Consider the following 26598-nt stretch of genomic DNA (forward strand, 5'->3'; position numbering starts at 1 on the left):
TTCTATTTTTGCCTGCATATGGTTTTTTAAGTGTTTTGTTATTCTAAATACTGCTGCAAAATTTTTAAGCTGTGTCTTTACACAACTCTTTTCTGTTTTCCCTTGGCTATAAAAGGGGCATGCTTCTTGATACCTTTGGGAAAACAATGCAGGATTGAAAGGGTGTGTTTTCTAAATAGGTATCATTCTGGGTTACGGTTTTATCTTTGTTGAGTTGATAGGTCAGAATGAGATATGTGAAAAATTTGCTGGGATTTTTGTTATGTATTTTAAAATCATTGAGAAAGATACTTCTCCATTTTTTCTTACATTTGGCCACTTTTATGTATTAACCTTTGCCCATTTTTCTATGAAGATGCCAATCTTTTGTACTGATGTAAAATATGAGAATTTTAACCCTTTTCTTATTAGGTTTAGGTTACATATGTTTTCCCAGAAGCTGTTCCTTGTCTTGAACTTTTACATAATTTTGTGGTTCAATTACAGAAGTAGAAAGATTCCATGTGGTGAGTTTATTGGTGTTACCTTTATGGTTTCTGGCTGTTAGCATATCTTGAAATATCTTTCTTATACCAAGATTAGACATGGTTGCAGAGTCACATTTGAGTACCTAAGTTTAGGCTCTTGTTTTTTATGCTTTGGGTTTCTAATCCTGCTGTGATCGGTATTGGTGTGTTATCAAAGGGAAGAAAGAGTATAACTTTTCTGCCCATAGATGGTTAACCAGCTAAGAATTTTTTTAAACTCTGAATTTGTTTTTTATTCTTTTCTTTTAAAGATTTTATTTATCTTTAAAAGAAGATAGTCCCGCATTGTGCTCCCATGGGGAGCCTCTTCTTTGAGAGGGAGAGAGACTATAAACTGGAGGGAGAGAGAGGGGGAAAGAGGATCTGAGGCAGACTTAGCACTGAGTGCAGAGCCCGATGTGGGGCTCAGTCCTATGACCATGAGATCATGATCTCAACTGAAACCAAGAGTTGGTCACTCAACCCACTGTGCCATGCAGACAGCTCTAATTTTTTTTTCTTAATTCAAGAATAATTAACATATGGTAGTATTAGTCTCAGGTATACAATATAATGACTCAGCAATTCTATGCATTTACTCAGGGATCATAGCAACAAGTGCCCTGTTAATCCTTTTCACCTATAGAATAAGAGTTTTTTTTTTTTTTTTTTTTTTTTTTTTTTTTTTAATTATCTGTTTATTCAAACTCCATTGTTGGGACTTAATACTCTTACACTAAATCCTTGGATTTGGGAGTGTTTCTGAACTGCATTGTGTCATATTTCTGTATTTTTCATATGAATGGTGTATCATTGTTAAAAGTAACTCAGGAATTTTATTGGCATCTCATTAGATGTAGAAATTCCTTTGGTTATTTCATTTTTATGTTCTTGAGTCTTCTCAATGAAGAATATGTTGTTTTTCTCCATCCACTCCAGTTATCTTAATGTTTCTTGTTAATTTTTCCTTCCAACAGGCTGTATGCATTTATTAATAAGTTCTTTCAAATTTTGTTGTCATTTCTGAATACTTGTTTATACCCACTGTGTGTGCTTTATCTCCGTTTTTTATTTTCAAGTCCAAAGCAGGGCTTAACCTCATGACCTTGAAATCAAAATTTGAGCTAAAATCAAGAGTCAGATGCTCAACCCATTGAGCTACCCAGCCGCCCCCTTTTTCTCCTTTAATTCTTTCTGAACCCATTCTCGTGGGTCCTTTTGTCCCATCACCTCATTTTAACTACTGTTATCAGAGTGAACACTGTCTTTTATGTTGCTGAAGCCCCTGGTGAATTCTGAGTCATGATCTTCCTTAGTTTTCCTGTAATGTTTGAAATACTATATTCTTGAAGGACTTTTGTCACTTAGTTTCTTGACATTACTTGCTCTTGGTTACCTTCCTGCCTGGCCCATCTCTCCTGATTCTCTAGGGCTTTCTCATCTTCCCAGTCTCCTTACACTGGTATGCCCCAGGGCTGAGCATTCAATCTCTTTTTTTTCTCTTAACTACTGAAATTTTTTTAGAGAATTCATCCAATCCTTAGGATTAATACTTTGCTTCTTTTGTTCATCAAAGTGTAGCATCTGTCACATTGTGGATCCTCAGGTATGGTGAATGGTGATAACTTCTTTCCTGCCCACATCTCACCTGTAATTCCAAAGTCAAGTATCTGGTTTCCTACTTTATAACCATTCTGAGATCCTATAGAAGTGATTAATATAGGAAGTCCTTTGCCAAGCTCTTGACCTCATCATATCACCTCTCTGCCCCCTACAAGATCTGGGGGCTCCCTCCCTGCCAACCCCTGTTGGTCTGTATCTCAGTAAATATCAACTCCTCTTTCCAGTTGCTCAGGGCACAGACTTTGAAGTTTCATTTCCTTTTATTTTCCATATTCTGCATCCTTCCCATAAACAAACATTTGTCTGCTTTACTTTCAAGGCATAGAACCCACCCTCTTAAAAACTATGGATGTTCCTTGGTCCGGCCACCTACATTTCTCACCTGCCTGATTTCTGTAGTCTCCAGAATGGTCTCCCTGCTTAACCTTGTTCTACTACGCAGTCTGTGGTCAACATAGTGGCCAGTTGTCCTTTCCAAGCATTGTCAGACTGTGCCATCTCTCTGCTTAACACTCATCCCCAAATCCTCATAATGGTCCTTTAAGGCTTTATGTGATCTTGCCCTCAGCTATCTTTCTGAATTGCCCTCATATTACCTTCAGCCTCATTTGCCCAGCTCTGGCCATGGCACCGACCTCTATTCCATATGTATATGGAAGAATATTCCTACCTCGGGGTCTTTTCTTTCTGCTTTGAACTCTTTCCCCTATGAATATTTTTAATGTGCCAGTTTTTCACTTTAGTTAGGTCTTGGAGCAGATATCACATGCCTGATAATCCTTCATGGACCATCACATCTGAATAATACCCTCCCTTTCTGTCTTCCCTCCTTGACCCTGCTGTGCTTCGTAACCCTTATCACCACCTGATTATTTTAGTTTATGTATCTCCTCCTGACTAGATGGTGAGCCCTTTGAGACTCTAGTGTTTGTTCCCTGCTGTGTTCTTGGGTGCTAAGACAATTTTTTGTTGCTATTTTAAATGTAATGTGTTTTCCTAATAATTGCTGATATACAGAGGAAAGCTATTTAGATTGATATGTTAATTTTATAACCAGCCAAATTACTAATCTACCTCACTTTTGAATAGGTTTCAGATGGTACTCAAGGTACCATTCTGCAAATAATTTTGCCTTGACCCTCCTTGTATTTATTGATATTTCTCATACCTGTGTGTGTATTTACTTTTCTCACATTCACTTCTGTTGCTTTGCTTAGAGCATCTAGATCAATGTTGAATGACAATATTGATAGTAGGATTCTTGCGGTTTCTTGGTCTTGAAAGCAAATGCTTTTTTTCTGATTTAACTCTGTGTGAATTTCTGTGTGTGAATGTGTGTGAGAGAGATCAGAATGAATCTGGAACAGCTGTTAAAATTTTATTAAATGCCTTTTTGGTATCATTCAGTCCATGAGGAAATGTTTCTCCCTGCATTGCTGCTGATATGACTATCACAGTAACATCTATTTCCTGTGGTTGATCCATTCTGGTGTTGGAGAAATAGTCCCTACCTGGCTCATAGTTTATATGTTTAATATATTTTTACATTTGGTATGTTAATATTTATAATATCTGCATGACAGTGTTTAAGTGGGATTGATTTATAGTTCACATTGTGAAGGTTTAACATGGGCTATGCTGGCTTTAAACAATCAAATTGGGAAAATTTCCATCTTTATTCATATGGTAAAAAGTTAATGATTATCTCATGAGCGAAACATCTTTGACCTCAAGTTTAAAACAGTTTCCCAAGACTTCATAACATTAGTGCTGGCATAGTTTTCATTCTTTTAGATTGAAATCCATCTTAACCAGGAGTCTTTGAGGAAATATAGAGAATTCTTGAAAACCTGTGAAATTTTACTGTTTCCTCAGCATCAGCATATACTTGTAGGCCGTGTACTTGTGTACATGTATACACATACATATTTTTATCTTCTTAGTTGCTTTTAATTTTAGATGTAAGAACTATTTACTGGAATGTTTTTAATATCCAAATGTGGGGTAGTTTAAAAATTTGTCTATTTCTTTAATACACCTCCCTTTAAAAGGTGGAGACCATGACGCATGGACTGAACTTAGCAAGTCACTTCTAATGAAGAACATATGGCAGAAAGGACATTGTGTCCCTTCTGAGAGTAGGTCATAAAAAAGCATTGTAGCTTGCTTTCTTTCTTGGATTGCTCACTTTGGAGAGAGCCAGCTGCCATGTTGTAAAGACACATAAGCAGTTTTATGAGAAACTCATGTGGTGAGGAACTGTGGCTTCCTGCCAGGAACCGTGTGAATGAACTTGGTGATAAATCTCCAGACCCAGTAAAGTCAGCCCTACCCAACATTTTGAGTACAGTCATGAGACACTGAGTCAGAACCACACATCAAAAATAATCCCTGAATCCTGACTCACAGAAACTGTGAGATAATAAACGTTTGTTGTTTTGAGCTACTAAGTTTTAGGATAATTTGTTACACATCATAGCTAACCACTACAAAGTGTTTCACTGATTTTTAAAAATCTCTTATTCCTTTCAAAGCTTCTTAGCCTGTACACTTCTACCTTTTGGGACATACTGAGATTCTTTTTAGCATGATCAATGATCAATTAAAAATGAAATATTGGAAAAAGCCTGCTCTGTATTATTAATTACATTTATTCAACACTTCTTTTTTTGTCTCTTTAATCCAAGAAACATTACTATTACTATTGTCAGTTTCTCCTTATTTTTTGGTTTTTATTTTATATATTCCAATACAGTGTAACTTGAGTTATATATTTATTTATATACATATATACATATTTGGATATAAAATTGTTTTAATCTTTTTTTTTTTTTTGCTATTTTTGTTAATGTTACATACCCTATTCTCCGAGTTGATGTTTTCCTTTAAACTTTAATATTTTTAAAAAGCTTTTTGTTTTTCAAGCCTGTACTTTGGGTTTAGATTTAGGATGCAGGGTCTTTAATTAATTTCATGAATCTTAAATATCTACTCCTATCAAAGAATAATTTTCAAAATGTTAAAAATATTATACATACAAGTAAAGAAAGAAGTTGTCTAAAATACATTGAACTCATTCATAAGAACACTGGACAGACAGGATGGTAGTGAGACTAGCTCAAGAACATTTGTGTAATTCAATATTTATGATCCCTGAGGAAGAAATGCCAGGATGGGTTGGCTCATTCAAATACAGTTCTGCCAATCATCTCCAGGTCCATAAGGAAGTAACTTTGGGGTTTCTAGACAGAAATCATTTGCATCCCTCATGGACAAAAATATACAGGTAATCACGTAACTTAAGTATCTGGCCCTAATGAATAATAAATATCAAGCAAAATGAAAGGACATATAAATAATCCTCGGGTAGGCTTGTCAGTGCTCCAGTATGAATGAAAAGAAGTGGAATCCTTTTTTGACTTATTTACAGGAGTTGGGTAAGTTTTCTTAGCACACACATGCTAGAAATTCCACCTCTTTGACATAAACATACAGCAGTTTCAGAATAAACACCAGTACCACAAATGGTAGGCATCCATTTTACATATATACTTCAGATTTTGGGAAATGTAGTTATTCATGTAATTGCCTCATCAATCAAGAGATTGATTGATGTCTGTCACCAAAAAAAGATCATTGGTCTTATTTTCTGTGTAATTGGATTTGCTTTTCCCAGTTTTATCTAAATGTCATCTTACACTATATACTGGTTTGTGTCTTGCCTTCTTTCTCTCAGCATAATGTCTAAGAGATAACCATGCTGTTGTGTTAGTTCATTCTTTTATTTATTTTATTTTTTTTGCTGAGAAGTTCTGCATTGTACTGATAGACCACAGTTTATTCATCCATTCACCAGTGGATATTTTGGCATTACCAAGTTTTTCAGTACCTGCTGTTTCTGTTTCTCGGTCATTTTGCTATCAGCAGTGTTTGTAGTTTTCAGTATAGGAACCCTTGTGTGCCTTTTAAATTTATTCCTAAGGAATTCATGTTTCTTGATGCTACTATTGTAAATGGAATTTAAAAATGTATTTTCCAGTATTTCTCTCTCTCTCTCTCTTTTTTTAAAGATTTTATTTATTTTATTTATTTGAGAGAGAAGGGAGGAGCAGATGAGAAGGAGAAGCTGACTCCATGCTGAGCACAGAGCCTGACGTGGGCCTTGATCACAGAACCCCAAGATCATGACCTGGGCTGAAATCAAGAGTCAGATACTTAATTGACTAAGCCACCCAGGTGCCCCTTCCAGTATTTTTTTGTTGATAAATACAGACGATTTGCATTATTTTGTCATTGTGCCCTGTGTCCTTGCTAGTTTCACTATTAATTTTAGTAGTGATTTTCTGTGTAAACAGTTGAACTTTAAGTGTCTGTGAGTGGAGGTAGTGGCTCCCCCCACCCCTTACCTTTTTGTATTGGCTAGGACCTCCAAAATAATGCTGAATACAAGTTGTACCTTGTTCCATATTTAATTAGAAAGGGAATGTTCTGGATTTCACAGGTCAATATGATTGCTCTTGCTGATTTTTGGACGCCCTTTGTGAAATGAAGCTTGCTTCTTTTCTCTTAGTGTGCTCAGAACTGAGTTTTGAATTTTGTCAGATGCCTACATTTATGGAGATGATGATATATTTCTTCATTTTTCTGTAAATATGGTACATCACTTTTTTTTCAAGTTTTAAGTCAGTATTGTATTCCTGAGATAAACACCACTTGGTCATGATTGTTTTCTTTTCACATGTTGTCGATTAGATTTCCTCATATTTTTGTTAACAATTTTTGTGTCTGTGTTTATGAGGGTTATGAATTGTGTAGTAATGTTTTTCTTAGGTTTCTGTAAGTTATTATGTTGACTCATAAAACATTTTTTGAGAGACATATGTGTAAGACTGGTGTTATTTCTCCCTTGTATGGTTGAAAGAGTTTTCACCAGAACCCATCTGGGTTTTGACTTTTTTTTTAGATTTTATTTATTTATTCATGAGAGACACACAGAGAGAGGCAGAGACACAGGCAGAGGGAGAATCAGGCTCTCTGCAGGGAGCCCAATGCAGGACTCAATCCCAGGACCCCGGGATCACGCCCTGAGCCAAAGGCAGACTCTCAACCACTAAGCCACCCAGGTGTCCCTGGGTTTCAGCTTTTCTTCGTGGGAAGGTTCTTAATAACAAATTCATTGAAAAAGTAATTTTAAGGCCATTCAGATTTCTCTCTTATTTTTGATAGGTTTCATTTTCAAGTGTCCATTTCCTCTATTTCTGGAAGAGTAGTAGTCATATCCCCACTTTTGCTCTGATTTTAGCCATCTGATTGTCTGTCCTTTCTGTTCAGTTAGTGGAGCTGAGAGTTTGTAAATTTGTTGATCTTTCCAAAGAATCCTTTCGGGTTTTTGTTGTCTTTTTGGTGTGTGTGTGTGTGTGTGTGTGTGTGTGTGTGTGTGTGTGTGTGGTGTGTTTGTTTTGTTGTTTGTTTTTGTTTTTTTTTTGTCTATTTTACTTATTCTTCTAATTCCTTAAAGCTGTAAAATGAGGTATTGATTGTGATCTCTTTTGTCTTCTAGTATTTGCATTCAGTGCTATGAATTTCCCCCTGAATACTACTCCCACTGCATTTCCCAAAGTTTGATAAGGTCTGTTTCATTTTCATTTAGTGCAGAGTTTTGTTTTTGTTTATTCACTTTTTCTTGAGCTTCCTCTGTGATAGGTGTGTTGCTTGGAAGTATGTTTAATCTCCAAATATTTGGGCATTTCCCAGATAACTCTGTTACTGATTTCTAATTTAGTGACTTTGTGATCTGAGAATATACTTTGTATGATTTCTCTTTTTAAAAATAAGGTGTGTTTTATGGCCCCACACATGGTCTCTATCAGTGAATGTTCCACGTGAGCTTGAGAAAAATGTGTGTCTTTCTGTTGCTGTACAGAGTATTTTCCTTTCTTGGTGGATTATCTGGAATTTTTATGTAATATGTATCTTATCAAGTAAATATGTATTTTTACAACTAAAAATTAAGTAGCTTCCAGTGAATATTTATGCAGTCACAGTACCCTGTTCAAAACAAAAATTATGTAAAATAGGTTTCCAAACTAGTTGTTGCCGAGAGGCAGAGATTATAACACAGTCAGTGCTTATACTTCTGGACATTTCTTTCAATAGCAGTAATTTTTGCTTAGCTAAGGACCATTTTCAGCTCTGTGCTACTGGTTCTCTTTTTCTCTATACCTTATTTCAGGGAAATAATGATCCTTATTTCAAGGAAATGTAAAGAATGCTCCCTTCACAGAGATTACACATTTTGCTATTAGCATAATAGGAGAATATATTTGACAGTACCTTAATTTGGTTAAAAATGATTAATAGATATCCTTAAAGATATGCATAGTGATGCATTTAGCTTTATGATGAAGAATGGATGGAATAATTATAATGAATTTAGCTCATGTTTGCTCTTGTATCTCAGATATATTGTGGTGTGATCTTATTCAGTGAAATGGAGAAGACCTAGTGTTTTGTTTTAATCTGTTTACCACTACTTGCTTACTAATCTGACCCTGTAATTCTTTATTTTTTTCACTTTTCCAGTTTTCTTCCTTTTTTCTTTGTTCTCAGCTTCCGGTTTGTAAATGCTGGTGAGTCCTTAGGGGGAAAAATTAGAAGAGTTGCTGTGTGTTCCTTGTATGGAGGTGGCCATTGGGTTGGGTTTTGTCGTTGTTGTTGGTTTTCAGTATAATAATGGCTTCCTGTTACTCCAAGTCTCACTCTAGATGTGGATTCTTCTAGGAGTGTGCCGGCATTTCAGCTCCCTACCCAGCTGTTGCTTCCATCCTGCTCCTTGAGAGTATGCATAATTAATGACCATGACTTCTCTTTGTGTTCCAGCCTGAAAGAATAGACCCGAGTGCATCACGACAAGGATATGACGTCCGCTCTGATGTCTGGAGTTTGGGGATCACATTGGTATGTTCGTCTTCATAGTGTAGTAGGAAATTTAAAATTACAAGAAAATTTTATCAGTTTTCCACCCCTTGTAAGAACTGCTTTTTTCCCTTCCTCTTCTAATCTTTGACTTTTACTTAGTTTTCTCCTATGGTTACAATCACAGGGACTGTGCCTTCTAGTTGTTGAAATAAAGTATATGTTTTACTCTAACGTTCAAACCAGTTGATGGTCCCCCTCAAGATTTTATGCAGTGTACCTCAAGGTTTTATGCATGCTCTTTGATGTTACTCTGGGTCTCTTGGCCAGAGATATTAGGAGTCAGCAACCATACCAGGGACAAGGACAGGGAGAGGGCAGCTCACCTGTAGTCAGTGCAGCAGTGACTGGCTCCTCCCACCTCAGGTGTGGGTGGTGTGTGTGGTAACACTCTGTGCAGCATGTGTATTAGGTATATAAATTCACGTGCATGAAAATAGTTTCTACCTGGAATCTTCTGCTCACTGAATAGAAAAGTCATGAATGAGTGAGCTGAAAGTAATTCAGTTCTGGAGGAACACAAACTACCTAGGTGATCATCCTAGTAAAAGTTCTACCTTAAAACAACACTGAGTAGGAACAGTGAGAAAGCTACTTAATTTGCAACAAAGTAGATATAATAGACTTCTCACCTATGACTGTATTGAAATTTTCCTTCTGTCTTAAAAGTATCTTTGTTTGCTTATTACTTCCTTATTATTGAATTTTGTTTTGAAATTTTAGATTTATTTTTTGGTGCTTTCTGTGTTTTATCATAGCTTGGTGGCCTTTTTCTGACTTTGGACATCTTCTGGTACACTGTGTGAATTTCCCATTACTAGAGGGGGCTGTGTCCTGTTTGGTAGGCAGCCCCAAACTTTTCATTTCCTGCCATTTTTAATAAGGTCCCACAGCATGAAGGTAACACCAGTTTGGAGCAAAGAGGTTTTTTTTGTAACTTCCTAAATGATCTCCATCTGTTCATTGGCATTATGAGGTCCTAAGATCTTCCTATGGATGAGACCCATAGTTCCCCTGGTGAGTCACCTAGAAAGGCCTAATGAATTTTCTGTACAAAGAGTTTGAAGGCTAATAGCTCTCCTCTGCAGAAGACTCCATCTGGTTTCCTTTATGACGTGGGATGGATGATACCTCCTGGAGTATTTTCTTATTGTGAAGCCAACTGACCAAAGGAGAGAAGTAATCCCTTTGTTTAGTTAAGAGAGACCATGGAACATAGACATCTTTTAGGTGTGGTGACTGGTCCAGAGACCCATAGCATGACCTGTACCTTCCTGCTGAGGCACCCAGCTGTGTGCATATAAAGGATACTCATGATTCAGAAACACCTGTACAGACAGATTCTGTTTCAAGCCAGTTCTGTTTCAAAAGCATATTTATTTCATCATAAAAACAGAATTTTGTTCTGTGAAAAATTTTAGCAGAAACATTTTCAGCAAGTTCTTTTAGTATATCTGGCTAAACTTTGTTTAGAAGTAAGGTATTCAGTACTTATAATTGCTTCATAATTTATTTTCCATATGGATAATGTTAGAAAAATTAAGAAATGCATGAAATTTTGTCTAAGTTCCTCAGTCCTTCACCTTATATGGTGCATTTTACTGCTTCTTTTTCTTATTAACACCCCTTTTCAAGAATGAATCTGATGAAGGTATTCCTAGTGTTTTGAATAACCAATAAGGTTTACTTTGTCCCAAGCATTTGTATTTATATCAAAAAGTAACCTCAGCCAGAGGATGGAATTTCTCTGTGTGTGTAGCACACTTGCCTGCTCTCACAAAGGCGTGTGTGTGTGTGTGTATGTGTGTGTGTGTAAATGGGGACAGTGGTGAGCTGAGGGCGCCATCTTAGGGTGAGGAAGGCCTTCCCACCCCAGTCTCCCATTGGAGGAAGCCCTTAGGTTTGCTTGGCAGCTTTCTTTTCACTGTATAATCTAGTAATTTAATATTTGACCACATCGACACCATCAAATAGTCCTAAACTGAAAAAGCTTCGCAACAGTGTCCTCAGACAGCGTCTCTTGGATGCTGTCTCTTCTGATGAACTTGGGTGTCCCCATCCCATATCAATCACCTGTCAGTGCCCCTAAAATGGGGCTCATCGGGGCCATGCTGTATATTTAGACCTATCTTAAAAAAAACAACAACAACAACAACAGATTCTCGGTTCTCATTATCCTCAGAACAGAGGGAGAGAAAGATGAGAATATAGTCCACAGATATGTTTGACCTTTGACCCATTGGGACATACTTCTGTAAGATTCTCCAGATATGATTTGGCCTGGTTTAAAGATACTGTCCTGAACACTGTTACTGGGGGTCAGCATTTGGGGTTTGACCCAAACTTGATTTCTTCAGTTATAGTAACATCTGCTTGTTGAAATTGTAGTAACCACAGGATGCTGGAGAACAGAATTTGCATGTTGCTTCTTTTGAGCTCAGGTTGGGCTTTTGTTGGTTGAAAGTTCACTTACATTAAAAATGAATTTGGCTACCATTCTGGATATGGCCTTCCATTCTTTTTTTTTTTAAGATTTTATTTATTTATTCATAGAGAGACACACACAGAGAGGCAGAGACCCAGGCAGAGGGAGAAGCAGGCTCCATGAAGGGAGCCCAACGTGGGATTCGATCCCGGGTCTCCAGGATCACGCCCCAGGCTGCAGGCGGCGCTAAACCGCTACGCCATGGGAGCTGCCCATGGCCTTCCATTCAGATAACTACAGATTATACATACTTTGTACCAAGAAAGTTCTAAAACCAGCCTTCCACGGGCAGCCCTGGTGGCAAGGTGGTTTAGTGCTGCCTGCAGCCTGGAGTGTGATCCTGGAGACCCGGGATCAAATCCCACGTCAGGCTCCCTTCATGGAGACTGCTTCTCTGCCCACCCCACCTGAATAAATAAATAAAAAATCTTTTAAAAAATAAAAAATAAAACCAGCCTTCTAGTATGGTTCATACAAAGGAATCAGAATCGAGGGCTACCCTAGCCTTTGTGCGGCGGTGACATCGTCTGGGCTTAAATCTGGTGTTTCCTTTTAGTCCCAGTCTTGAACTCAGTTGATATAGAGTTTTCCATATTATCTTGATTTCCAAATACCCTTTCCACTTAGCCTGAATAATTGCAAAAATTTTACCTCACCCTCATCTGTGTTCGATTCAAAGCTTTACAAGAATTTTGCTTGGAATTCAGATTTTCAGTGTGGGCGTTCTGGTGAGGAGCAGTAACTAATGCCATCTATTTTGCTTTTCCCTCCGTGTTCTCTTTAGTATGAGTTAGCCACAGGCCGGTTTCCTTATCCAAAGTGGAATAGTGTATTCGATCAACTCACACAAGTCGTGAAAGGGGACCCTCCACAGCTGAGTAACTCTGAGGAAAGGGAATTCTCCCCAAGCTTCATCAACTTTGTCAACTTGTGGTGAGTAATCGATTTCCAGATTCTCAAAATCCATGTAGTGAGTACAGCAAAGCTTCCTTAATTTCAGCAGCATTGATCATTTTTGTTGGGGAAGTGGAGCTTCTTCTAATCACTCTGCTTCTGAGCTGGGACTCTGGGTCACTGTGGCTGCCTGGAAGGTTCCAGCTGACATGGAGAGCATCACTCTTTTATTCTACTACTCTTACTGGATGAAAAACAGATGTGAGGTGGTGGAGAGGCTGCTGCCTCCAGATTTCTAGTGCCTTGTACTAGAAATACAACCCAGGTGAGACTAGTCATCTTAGTCTGATGTGGTTCTAACAGTGAAGTTGTACTAGCATCACGTGGAAGCTTTTACTAAGTCAAGACCCTACCAGGTCAGACTGTAATTGCAGGGTTGGATCTCCACTCTGACATAGCTTGTAACCTGGTGGGATATGTGCAGTAGAGCCAGGCCCAAAGCCCAGCTGGTAGGCTGTGTGTTGGCTCTCTGAAACCTTATTCCATGGGAAATGTGCACCCAACACCTGGTGGTGTTTGTGTACCTTGTCACAGGTGTGTGTATATGTGTGCACCTTTGTGTGTAGAACATAAAAATATGTGCAGATATGACAGGAATGCAGTTGTGCTTTGTACTATTTCAGTCTGTGTTTTAAATGAAGCCTGTTTTCTTATCATTTGAATATTTTTGATAATTTATCCAACATGATGTAAAAGTAGGATGTGTTTATTCTTTTTCTTTTTTTAAAAAAAAAAGATTTTATTTATTTATTCATGAGAGGCACAGAGAGAGAGAGAGAGGCAGAGACACAGGCAGAGGGAGAAGCAGGCTCCCCTCAGGGAGTCTGATGTGGGACTTGATCCTTGAACTCCAGGATCATGCCCTGAGCTGAAAGCAGAGCTTAACCACTGAACCATCCAGGCATCCCAGGATGTGTTTATTCTTGAAAATACTTTTCTTTTTCTCTTGCCAGGACTGCTGTGTCTCCCTCTTCTTTTCCTATAAGACTTATATTTCATGGTTGAACATTGCCCTCTTTTGGAATAATTAGAAAATATTCAAGTAATTAAAAAATATAATTAGAAAATATTTCATTTTCTGTGATGAAATTCTCCTTTTGGTTTTCCAGGGGGAAGAGGAATACCTCAAGGTTTTCTATTAGAAAGCCATTAGGAGGACTCAGATTGGCTCTTTGTTCCTTTGCACACAGATCTACAATTTATAGAATTACATGTGATTTTATATATTCCATTTTAATGAAGCAATTTGGCTAAAGTAATGTATGTGAGTCATAGAGCATAGTAGTTTCTAAAATGCTCACCTGTGACACTACCACCAGAGTTGCTTTCTTCTTAATCCCTTCATCTCTTTGCTGGTTTTGTTGTAAATATGTTTAGTACTTGTGTATTTTTTTATTTCTGTGACCCTTGGTATCAATTCTCCCCTACAGGTAATGGGTATAGACATCAGTGTCGCATTGTTTTCTCTGAGAAGGTCCATAGTTCCATCTCATCCCAGATCATCTGGGTCTGTAGTCAGAAGTACATCTGTTTTTATGACCTGCTCCTGTCAGCTCTCCACACTTGTCCATTCTCCCTTCCACTGTCCTGGGGGCATTTTTTATCCTCTCTGACCTGGATTGTTCAGGTTTCTAGTGGTTTTCCTCATAATCCAATATCATGTTGTTCCAAACCATTCTTCTTTTTTCAGAGTTGTATTTTTGTGATGCACATCTGATCATGTTACTTTTTGTTTAAAGCTGTCCTAGAGCATGCATTTTTAACAGTGTGATATCATCACTCCATAGGGGGCAAAACTTTGTTGGAGAGGCAGAAACTCTTGGATAACATAATGGTTTGCAGCCCTCCACAGGGCTACTGTGGAATAGAAACAGGTATACAGTGTTTAAATTTCATAGGAAGGAAGGGGCAACAAGGAAAAAAAGATTGGGAAGCCCTGGTCCAAAGGCTACGTGTGGCCCTAAAAAGATAAAATCTAAATTAACCTGGCTTTCCAAACCCAATATGATCTGGCTGGGGTTTATTGTTGTAGCCACATTTCTTAGTCCTCCCCTTGAGCTGTTTTTCAGCCAAACTGAGTTTCTTCAGTTGTGTAAGTTAAACATGTATGGATGATATGGGAACATATTCTCTTGGCCTTTGGGTAGATTAAGATTTCTTTAACAGTTCACAGAAAGCAACTATGCATAAAAGAAGAGATAAAATTCAATTTCATTAAAATTAAGAATGTTCATTGATTAAGAAGATACCATTGAATGAACAGCCAACCCATGCAGTGTCCTTTCCATACAGATGTTTGAAAAAGGATTTTCATTCAGAATGAGAGTGTTCATGTGTAGAAAACACTTATAAACAAGAAAGTGACAACCCAAAATGGCCAAATATGTGAAAGGATGCTTAAAAACATGATATCCAGGAGTTCAGTAAACATATGAAAGGGTATTCATTTGGCATTATTAGATGCCAGGGGAACGCAAATCAAAACTATGATGAAATGCCAGCTAGTCACCAGAAATGACTTCAGTTTAAAGAATTCAAGTACCGCGAGGGTCTAAAGCAACTGGAAGTCCCTTACAGTACTTACAGACATGTAAATTGGCGCAGTCTCTTTGAGAAGCTGTGGCAGGACCTCCCAGAGTTGGTGGAATACAGCTGGCGCATACGTTTTGCTCCAACAGTTCAAGTCTCTAGTATACTCGGTGACCACCAACAGAGGCACACTACAAGACATGATAATAATGTCCAGAACCGCAGATTTGTAATAACTTCTAGCTGGAAATAAGAGCATCTGTCAACAGTAGACTGTAAGTTCTCGCAGTGTTTACACGGCAGTATACGGCATCAGGTATGGGACTGTCGCCGCACTCAGCACCAGGGGTAAATCTCAGACAGCACTGAGTAAGAGGAGGAGGACATAAAACAGTATGTATGGTTTCATTGATATGAAACTGAAAAAGCAGACAAGAATGAATAAAAGGTAATAGAGTCAAATATTGTTACTCTTATTTTTGTTCCACACTTAGGACGTGTGTTCTTTTCTGAATACATGCTTCAATTAAAAGATTGTTTAAGGAATAAAAAGGAGATGAGGGCTTAGAGGCCAAAGTGATGATACCAGCTCACAGTTTACATTCCTCCCTGCTTTAACTTCCTATTTAAGTCATTAATGGAATTTTTAAAAAGTCTTTATTTGTTCTGAAAAAGGGTAGAAGTACTATCCTTGAGTTCTTGTGAAATTGGAAAGATAAGGCTGAATTCAGGGATGGGGTGACTGGTCTCACATTTGCCACATGCAGAGGGATAACATTACAGGGAGGGTGTAAGACCGGCACAGAAATTCCTCAGCTTAGCACAGAGGCCCTGCAGGAGGAGGCAGCTTGGGGGACAGGCCGCCAGGAATCAAATCTTGATTCCTAAAAACATCTTGAAGGGAGTGTTGTCCATAGTGGGTTTCAGACATGGCTGGGACTCTGTGGCAGTATTCATTCCTGCCTTTGCTAGAGATAGCGAAGACACTATGTTGGTTAGAGGCTGGGGAGCACGGTGGAAGCTGCTCTAACAAACCCAAGAAATGAATCCCTTGGCAAGGGGATGGTGCTCTAGAGATAGCTCTCCCCATTTTCTCACAGTCACCAAGGTCTGTGACCAGGATCAGCTTGTGGTGTCCGATCAGCATTGATGTCCCTGGGGCATGAGGAAACAAAAATGAAGATGAGAATTGTATCAATCTGAAAAATTCAAATAAACTCTTGTAAAATGTGCCACTGAAGAAATCAGGGGGAAAAAACTGGTGAGAATAGACTAATTTGAATTCAGGAAGAGTTTTCAAGTAGCAAAACATGGTTTCTGAATTGAAGGGGGAGGAAGTGGTGGTACATAGTATATTGAGTATTGCAAGGTTGACCAAATCTATGAAGTAGGCAATACCCTTGAGTTAATCTTGCAGATAAAAGGGACAAAAAGATAAAAGACAATTGATGAGAGATTTGGAGAAAAAAAATCCAGGAGATTCCACTTAACCGATAATAGAGAATTAAAATGAACTTTTTCTTTACTTGAAGAAAAACTTGAGTCCTTAAATTAAAATACCAGACCAAATTAACCAAAAGGAAAAAAAAAAAAGTCATGTCTAGGCATGATGTAAGATTTTGCTGTTTTCCTATGCATTTCAGAGATAAAGAAAACTTGATAAGCTTTCATTTAAAACACAGGCACATATAAATGTACACACCAATGAAGAAAGATACAAAATGAGAGCAATACCCGAAGAGTGAAGAAACAGCTATAGAATGATAAGTGTGACCACTTCAGGTTATTAGGGTGGAATCAATCTTGGACAATAATTGCACCGAAACTACTAAAATACTGGATAAAATATTATGGTATCTTTTTAAATGTAACAGTTTGTACAAAACAGAGTTCTAAAACTAAGTGAAATCAGGACTTACAGGAGGTAAGATAACTGATAAGGGGTTAATATCCACAATATATAAAGAACTCATACAGCTCAACACGAAAAAACTGCAGATAATTCAGTTAAAAAATGGGCAGAGGACCTGCATAGACATTTTCCAAAGAACACATCCAGATGGCCAAGAGGCACATGAAAAGATGCTCAACATCACTTGTCATCAGGGAAATGCAAATCAGAACCACAAGGAGATATCATTTCATACCTGCCAGACTAGCTAGAATTAAAAAGACAAGGAATAACAGGTGTTGGCAAGGACGTGGAGAAGAAGGAAACCTGCATGCACTAGTGGTAGGAATCCACTGTGGAAACTGCATAGAAGTTCCTCAAAAAATTAAAAATAGAAATACCATACAATCCAGTAGTTCTACTACTATTTAGGAAAAGAAAATGAAAACACTAATTCAAAAATATATATGTACCCCTGTGTTTATTGCAACATTATTTACAATAGCCAAGATATGGAAGCAATCTATGTCCATCCATAGATGAGTAGATAAAGGTGTATGGTGTGTGTGGATGGGCACATACATATATGTAGTGGAATGTAACTTGGCCATATAAAGAAGAAAATCTTACCATTGTTACAACATGGATGGCCCTAGAGGATATGCTAAATGAAATAAGAGAAAGAGAAATGCCATTATTTCACTTATATGTGAAATCTAAAACAAATGAATAAATAAAAAGCAGAAGCAGACCCATGAATACTGAGAATTGATGGTTCCTAGAGGGGAGGGGGGTGGGGAAATAGGTAAAACGGGTGGAGGGAAGTCGGAGGTCCAGGCTTCTAGTCGTAGAATGAATAAGTCATGGAGATGAAAGGTACAGCATAGGGAACATAGTGATACTGTAATAGTGTTGTATGGTGACAGGTGAGAGCATGGCATAATGATGTATAGACTTGTCCAATCACTGTGTTGTATCCCTGACACTAGTGTAACATTGTGTGTCAATGCTACTTCAATTAAAAAATAAAGTGGCTTAAAATGAATTAGGGGAGGTAAGGATTGTAAGAGGTTGCTGCTTGGACAGACTCAGTTGGCAGAGCAAGACCAGATCTTTCAAGCTGGTACCCAAGAATTCTCAAAGATAAAGTCAAGTGCAATATGAGCTGTTCAGAAGAAATTCCAACATTCATACAAGAAATGAGAATTAGTAGAAACGACTGGTCACAGGAATATATCTGAGGACTTCAGATATGGGAATAATTAGAAACAAAAAAGTTTTTCATAAATTTAAAGAGAAATGGGGATCCCTGGGTGGCGCAGCGGTTTAGCGCCTGCCTTTGGCCCAGGGCACGATCCTGGAGACCCGGGATCGAATCCCACGTCAGGCTCCCGGTGCATGGAGCCTGCTTCTCCCTCTGCCTATGTCTCTGCCTCTCTCTCTCTCTCTCTCTCTCTGTGTGACTATCATAAATAAATGAAAAAAAAAAAATAAAGAGAAATGAAGAAGCTTGGAAATACAAGCAAGGAACAGAAACTTACAAAACAATGAATTGAACATCCAGAAATAAAAAGCATAAACTAAAAAACTCAGCAGCTGGATTAAGCAGATTCGGTGAAATCGAAGGGAAGAGCAGTAAACCGAAAAGTGGCTCTGAAGCTGCCAGCAGAACTTTCGGAGATGATGGAAATGTTTGCCTGTCCATTGTGGTAATGATAGCACCTGATACGTGGCTAAGGAAATACATTTTAAAATGTTATTTCATTGGAATGAATTTGGTAGGTGGCTATCTTAATGGTAGCACAGGGCTTAATTTGGGATTAATATGATTACTAATGGCAACAGTTCTGAAACAGAAGACAGTGTTAATAATTTGGCTAACCATTTCTACTCACATGGCATTATGAGTTTCTATTTTGGCACAGCTTTTTGCTCCATTAAATGACATGGAAAAATAGAAAACCAAAAAGTCGTGGCAGCTTTACAAAATAAACATCGGTACCGATGGCAGATGTGATGGAAGTATGTAAAACGTACTCTGGAGGTCTGCAGCTTTGCCCTTGCTCTCTCCAGGTCTAGAAGCAGTCAATGGCAGCTGGGGCCTTACTTCCTGCAGCATCAAAGTTCCACAAGTGCTCTTTTCTGGATGGGGACCCACAGCATCAAGCTGTTTAGAAGTCAGGATCTGGGGAGTGAGAGAAATACCCATGTCAGCCGCTGCCTGGGCCTGGCAAGCTGCAGGGCTATGGAACAGCGGGGACATAGATAGCCAAAGGACCAGGTCTGTAATAATCCTAATATCAGCAGGGGACTGGAACTTCAGGGAGCTGTGATGGGACCTTGTTCTATATTGGTGGACCCGAAAATAAGCAGCCACAGTGAATGCCACAGATACACTGTTCTGTGTATCTCTAGCTGCTCATAGTACTTGGTAGGCGCTCAGAGAATTGTTAAACTGATGTACAGATAACCATGCATACCTCACAAACCAAAATTCCAAAATACATGGAGTCTAATGCTAAGAAAAGCAACTAGTAAAACAGAATGTGAATGTACTTTAAATCAAGCTGAGTTTATGGAATAGTCTAAAATACAGTTCAAAATAAAATAAGTATCTTTAAGATGTACAAATGAAGGGAAATGAAGGGGTACGTTCTGTTAAAACTGAGGAAGAAGTAAAACGGCAATGAAACAAATAGAAGTTTTAGAAATGAGAAAACATAGCTATCTTTACAAAGGACAGCAGATTTGATGTACTCTAGACCAGAAACAGTTGAGGACAGAATTGGAAGTTGGCAGATAGGCCTAGGGATTTCCCAGCATGCCACAGATTAGACTGTAGCAGAGAGCAGTTAAGCACCAAGGAGAATAGAATGGGGACTTTTAAGGTGAAAATGTAGTGAAAATGATGAGATAATTCTGGAAGTGGAGAAGTGATATGGGAGACAGTAGTGAAAAGCATTTGAGAAGTGATCTAAGATATGTTCTCAGACTGAAACTAAAGTCTCTGTATGATGTAGGATTAAATCAAGGTAAATTTATACCTAAATGCATTGAAATAAAAGTGCAGAACAATGATAAAGTATAAATTAGCAGGAAGATAGAATGTCTGTGAGGGAGAGTAGTTAATTAGACGGCCACCAGCTTGTTATCAGCAACCACAATTGCCAGAAAATGAGTCCTAGCCCCAGAGTATGGAGGAAAAATCATTGTTAACCTTGTCTTAAAGTTTTAGACCGAGGCATTCAGTTTTTCAGAATAAGGAGGAAATACAGATTTTTTTTTTTTTTCAGGAATGGAAAGACTAAAGAGTTTCCCATTCCTAGATTATTTGAGAAGGTAGACATGGCCAAGAAGGAAAGTGAACCTAACAGAAGAGTGCTGCGTGTTGGTTCCCTGGAAGGCAGAGAACAGTGTACAGGATGCTGATGAGGTGGTGGTGACTGTGGGATCAGCAGCTAGTGAGGCAACATTGGGCTATACTGCCTTCTCGGTGAAGGCCTCCGCTGACCCCAGAGCAAGCTTTGCCGCTGGGATGGCCCTCCCAGGTTGGCCTCACGTGGATGAGGGTCTTGATTTCTCCACCCCTTTGTGGAGCAGTCATTAGCTCAAGCTGCCCCAGAGGAGCTAAGGTGGCTCTTTTCTGCCGAGGTCAGCCTTTAGAGGCTGGCAACTATCTGCTGGGGGAAGCCCTGCATTCTGGAATTCTTTGTAGCACAGAAGGTGCGGAGTGTAGAACACAGCAATTAGTTTAGAAATAGGTGAACTATGTTGCTAATATTAAGTTTTTAAAAAATATATTTATTTGAGAGTGAGCCTGAGTAGAAGAGGGTCAGGGCAGAGGGAGAGAGAGAATCTCAAACAGACTCTCCCCTGAGCGTGGAGCCTGATGCGGGGCTCAGTCTCACGGCCCTGAGATCATGACCTGAGCCAGAATCAATGAGTTGGACGCTTGACCAACTGAGCCATTCAGGTGCCCCTAATTAACTTTTGATAGTAAAAAAAATGAATTTAGTTGAGGTTGGAGGAGAGTGGTGATTAAGATATGGTCTAAGACAAATCTGATAAATATAAACAACGTAAAAATACTTCTGGCAACATTATTAGACAAGGTAGGATTCAAGGGGCAATATAATCAGGCAGAGGGTTCAGTAAATCAGTATAGTCCGTAGTGAGGTTGTAGTGTCGTCAACTTTTGGACCAGAGAACACAGGATTTTGAGATAGAGTACAAACATTTTAAAAATCTAAGGATAAATTTATAAGGTTTTTCTCTAGTTTACTTGACTCTGGTTTCTCTTTGGTAGTGTCTCTATACATACTCCTGTATATATTTAGAAAGTGTGCATGCATGTGTGCACATGCACACAATTTTATACTTGCACATTCATATATTTGTGTAGTATTCTGTAAAGCAAGTGGCTGTGCCATAATTTATCCGATTTTCAGTAGTCAACTTGTTTCTGATTTTTCACTAATGCTTCTACACTGAATATCCTCACGATAAATCCTTAGATGATACTTGTCTCATTTTTTTGTGTTTTTTATGTTTGGCAGGTTGTCCTCATTGTTACTCTTGTATCTGAAGGAAAAAAACTGCTTGATTCTTTGTAGTATTTCACTTGTGAAAAGAAAAATACTTGGGTAACTGTGTCTCCATTTTAATAATGGTATTTTTATGTTGTTTTAGCCTTACGAAGGATGAATCCAAAAGGCCAAAGTATAAAGAACTTCTGGTGAGTGTGAGACTTAGGGAATTTTGTTTTATTTTATTTTATATTTTATTTATTTTTTTACTTTGGGGGGAACTTTAGGTATTTCCTCACTGTGAATTCTCTTACCATGCCAGTTCACTAAGCAAGTAACAGTCCTCTCTATCCTAAACAAACAGGTTGACCTAACTGAATAATTTTTAAAAAATGTTCAAAACAGATATTTGGAAAGAGAAAATTGGAAGTTATAATTTTCCTACCAATTTACCAGCTGGATTCTCAGAAAAAATTTTGGCCTTAACAGGTCATAAAAACTACACCAGAGAATTGTAACACTCTCTTTAAGGAGCCACCTTCCACCACCGTCTGTGTATGAATAACATACCCGTAGGACTTTATTGTGCTGCTTCTACCTTCGTGAAATGCTCTTACACAAATTTACATCACACAGCAAATTCCCGTCTCTTTGATAGTTCACTCATCCCTGGGACTTGGGTGTTGTAAGCAGTCCCAGATGTGGCATCGGTCTTGGCAGTGAAGAAGATACTGTAATCTAATATTGTGGGAATATTTTAAGGAAAGACCCGCTTGTCTAGCAGTCCAGGGTGTTAGGTCAAACCTGTGGTCAGTGCCAGCAATGACTAAAGATACCCAGGCAGCGTACTTAGAGAAGCCATGAATAAAAATTGTTGATGGAGAAGGGATGTGAAGGGGTGGCTTTGTGATTCAGACATGGGGCAAGACGCTTTGCAGGGAACAGGGCAGAAGCTTGTAGGATGCCATTCTGCTAAGCCTCTTGGAGTGGGGTCTCAAGAACTGGAGTTCCTCTTGCTATATGTGGGCAAAGGGGAGGTTGAAGCTTATGTCTGTGTCCCAAGAGGAATGGTGACCAGTATTCGTGCAGCTCTTCTTGGCTCTCAGATGGTGGCAGAGGCTCCACCTGTGTTCTGGGCTGAGGATCAGTTCTGCTCTCTGCCTCGACAAATACTCCCTGGTGTAGAGATAAGTGTCCCGACTTCATTGCCAGGGCAGCTTTTCCACATGAGGCATACCCACACCCACCAACACATCTCCCTGCTTGCCTCTCTGAACTGGTGCTACGATATCGTATGGCTCCATGTGGTTGGGGCCTCTGGTTCTATGCCCTGTCGCAATTGGCAAAGTTCCGTGTGGGCTCTGATATGAACTTTGATTTTTTACTTTTCTTTTTCTCTGTTCAATTTTCTTGCAGAAACATCCCTTTATTTTGATGTATGAAGAACGTACCGTAGAGGTTGCCTGCTATGTTTGTAAAATCCTGGATCAAATGCCAGCTACTCCCAGCTCTCCCATGTACGTTGATTGATCTCGCTGCTACGTCAGACTCGAGAAAAAAGGGCTGAGAGGAAGCAAGACGTAAAGAATTTTCATCCCGTATCACAGTGTTTTTATTGCTCGCCCAGACACCATGTGCAATAAGATTGGTGTTCGTTTCCATCATGTCTGTATACTCCCGTCACCTAGAACATGCATCCCCGTGATACCCGAGTGACCATGCAGTGTTAGTGCTGGTCAGAGAGACCTCATCCTGCTCTTTTGTGATGAACATATTCATGAAATGTGGAAGTCAGTACGATCAATTTGTCGACTGTGATTAGATCACATCTTAAATTCATTTCTAGACTCGAAACCTGGAGAAGCAGCTACTGGAATGGTGTTTTGTCAGACTTCCCAATGCCAGAAGAACGCGGTGATGGATGTACTGTGTCTGAACATAGAGACTTGGGCTTGAGTGAGAAGAGCTGGCGCAGCCAACGAGGCACATGGTCTTCTGGAGCTGGGAGACAAAGGAGGAATTTACTTTCTTCACCAAGTGCAATAGATTTACTGATTTGATATTCTGTTGCTTTACCGTCACAGTCGATGTTCGGGGATCGATTTGCTTAGCCAAATTTCCTGTTTGAAATAATCACATTAAATTAGAATGAATTTATCTTTACCAAAAACCATGTTACGTTCAAAGAGGCGGGACATTGAAATATTGAGACAGGACAGAATGTGTTCTTTTCTCCTTTACTGATCCTTCTGCTCTTCATCGGGAAGACTCAGGAGTCTGCCGCTTGTCAAAGAAGGTGCTGATCCTAAGAATCTTCATTCTCAAAATTCGGTGTGCTGCCAACTTGACGTTCCGTCTGCCACAAACCACCCAGACTGAAAGAAGAGAAACGTCCTGAAGGCAAAGTTTACAGATGTTTCTTCCCCCTCGGTCCCAAGCCTGATACTTTAGCCATCATAACTCACTCACAGGGAGAAGCAGCTAGAAGCGATGTGCCTTGACTGATTGCATAGAGATTGCTTGTAGGCAGCACAAGACCAAACCTCAGTCTTTTGCCCTTACTGGCCCAGATCTTCAGTTTCTGAATCCCTCTGCCTGCCCGTCTGGTCTGTTGCCATTCTGTGACTTTTGCTTAATCCCAATATTTTGCCTTTTTTCCTCCCTATGTCAAAGCCCTTTTTAATTACCAGGGATGTTTAGCCCCAGATCCCCCCTATGCCATAACATTTAAAAGGCTGAGAAATGTGGGGCCCCACTGATGTGGTAGGTGATCAATATGCATCTTCTAGAGACACATTGACCAGATGAGGGCCTGAAATGGCAGTCCTTTAGAGAAGCTCATTGCCTGTGAGAGTCTCTGGCAGGTCACTGTCATTTTTGGAATGTACATTTCTAAATGTACATTTGGAATGTAGAAGAGGAATTCTACTAAAACAACAACAGCCACCACAAAACCCCAAGCCCCCAGACCACCCCAGAATAGTGATGAGGCCATTTAAATATGCTGCCTGTTGCTATGCTTCTTCATGTACTCATTAGCTAGGTTCCCCTTAGGTTTCGCTGTGGCCTCGCAAGCACCAAGCATTTGGCTTTGTGTGACAGTTAAGCAGCACTGTGAGTGGTTCGAGCACACAGGATAGAAAGCAGCCACGGGCTGAGAGGCAGGTGGTGCCATTAGAACTGGGTGCTGGCAGGTGTTGCTGTGTGCCTCCTCCCAAGGCAACCGTCACAAACGCTATAAAACAGGTGAGGGAGAACGGTGCTGTTTCAAGTTACATCCCTGTAAACTTCAGAATGCAGAAATGATTGATCGCTTTGGTCCACTTGCCTAGTTTCCCTCATTTTTCCCCCATCCCCTACTTCCTAAATCTTAGACTTCCCCATGTTCTGAAAGGAAGCGTTGCTGCACGTTTTCCTTCGGCCACACCAAGCCATCATCCTCCATTGCTCCCGGGGACTCAAGAGGAAACCTGTTGCTCTGCTGTCAGCTTCCCGTCTGGCTCAGCATAGAGTCACTTTGCCATCATATACATGGGGATAAAAGCAATTCTGACTGTCCAGGAGCTAATCTGACCGTTCTGTTGTGTGGATGACCACATCAAAAGGCAATTTTAGTGTATTAATCATAGATTATTATAAACTATAAACTTAAGGGCAAGGAGTTTATTACAATGTATCTTTATTAAAATAAAAGGGTGTATAGTGTTCACAAACTGTGAAAATAGTGTAAGAACTGTACATTGTGAGCTCTGGTTATTTTTCTCTTGTACCATAGAAAAATGTATAAAAATTATCAAAAAGCTAATGTGCAGGGATATTGCCTTATTTGTCTGTAAAAATGGAGCTCAGTAACATAGCTGCTTCTTGGAGCTTTGGAATATTTTATCCTGTATTCTTGTTTGAATTCCTCCTCTATTTAAGATATATACATGGAATCGAAGTGTTTATGTAATAGTTCTATCCTTTTGCCTGCAGGTCAGTTGTAATAAATTTAGGATGTGATGATGACTTTGTAATTTGATTTCCTGAAGTCAGACCCTGAGAGGGAAAAATCAAGTAAATTCCATTAAATTATCTGTGCATTTCACATTGGGAAGAATTCTCTGCTTCTGGAAGTGTTTATGGCTCCTTTCTTTTTCTCCTCCCCGTCTTTTGGTTGTTGTATCTCTTTGCTTATTCCTCCCCTATACATACAGACGTATCCTCGAAGCACCTGCTTTGTTTTCTGCCTGAGCAGGTGTGATGCAGTCTCTTCAAGTTTGTTCCTTTGTTGGTTGTCCTCAGCTGCCCCAACTTTCTGGATGCTAAAAGAAGAGGGTACCACTCTTCAACCTGTGACACGATGGAGCTACACGACCTCAAGAACCCAGCCTGCCTTGGCCTGATGTGTGGCTTCCTGCCATGCTTTCTGCTCCTGGTGCTGTGGCTGTTGGCTGGGCACAAGACACCAGCTCAGACTGCAGTCCCCACTATCTAAGAGAGGATGAGGAGGAGATTTCTGGGTCAAAGATCTGAGGAGGTCAGACCTGGGAGGTTTGTGGGGGTAAGGGGGAAGAGGAGAGATGGAGCTGAGCAAAAAACTCTGGAAGCCTGAAGAAGGGCTTCGAAGCTCCAGCACTGAACTTACCTATTAACGCTACCACCTCTCCGTTGTTGACCAAATCCTGGCTCATTGATCATACGCAGATTCAGCACCTCACCCTGTGCCTGTTTCTAGCCTGACCTGAGATGCAGGAGATAATCATTCCAGAACCAGCTGCGGTAAGTATCAAACATGCTCCAAGGACCCGCCTGTAGATTCCTTGACCTCTCCAGTGACAACTTAGCTACCAGGGGAAAGGCTACCCTGTGGTGCTTCTAGAGCCCAGCTCTGCAAGACTGTCATGAGAAATAGGTAGACTATGTGCTTCATGCTCTGTGAGACTCCGTGTGTCATTTATCTCTGTTGATCCTGACTGTAGCTGTCCAAAGTCGGGTTGTAGGGTCCCATTTAGATAGAGAAAACACAAGGTTGAGAGAAATAAACTTCTGACTCTGATAATAGTAGCAGGTAGGGGAGGGGGCTAAGATTCAAATCCAAGTCAATAACATGTAGGAAATATTACATTA

At 39.5% G+C, this 26598-nt stretch overlaps 1 protein-coding gene across 4 annotated transcripts in view; it reads left to right on the forward strand.

Moving 5' to 3' along the window:
- MAP2K4 (mitogen-activated protein kinase kinase 4) overlaps positions 1-25588 on the forward strand; it is a 136546-nt gene extending 110958 nt beyond the window's left edge. For all 4 annotated transcript variants that reach the window (XM_025428354.3, XM_025428355.3, XM_025428353.1 and 1 more), the window contains 4 exons: positions 9009-9086; positions 12374-12522; positions 21653-21698; positions 22906-25588. In XM_025428354.3, the coding sequence (XP_025284139.1) occupies positions 9009-9086; positions 12374-12522; positions 21653-21698; positions 22906-23019 (387 nt within the window). In that variant the 3' untranslated portion in view covers positions 23020-25588. The remainder of the gene's footprint in view (positions 1-9008; positions 9087-12373; positions 12523-21652; positions 21699-22905) is intronic.
- The last annotated feature ends 1010 nt before the right edge of the window (positions 25589-26598 follow it).

This window comes from Canis lupus, chromosome 5 (assembly GCF_003254725.2).
Source record: "Canis lupus dingo isolate Sandy chromosome 5, ASM325472v2, whole genome shotgun sequence".
Lineage (NCBI taxonomy): Eukaryota > Metazoa > Chordata > Mammalia > Carnivora > Canidae > Canis > Canis lupus.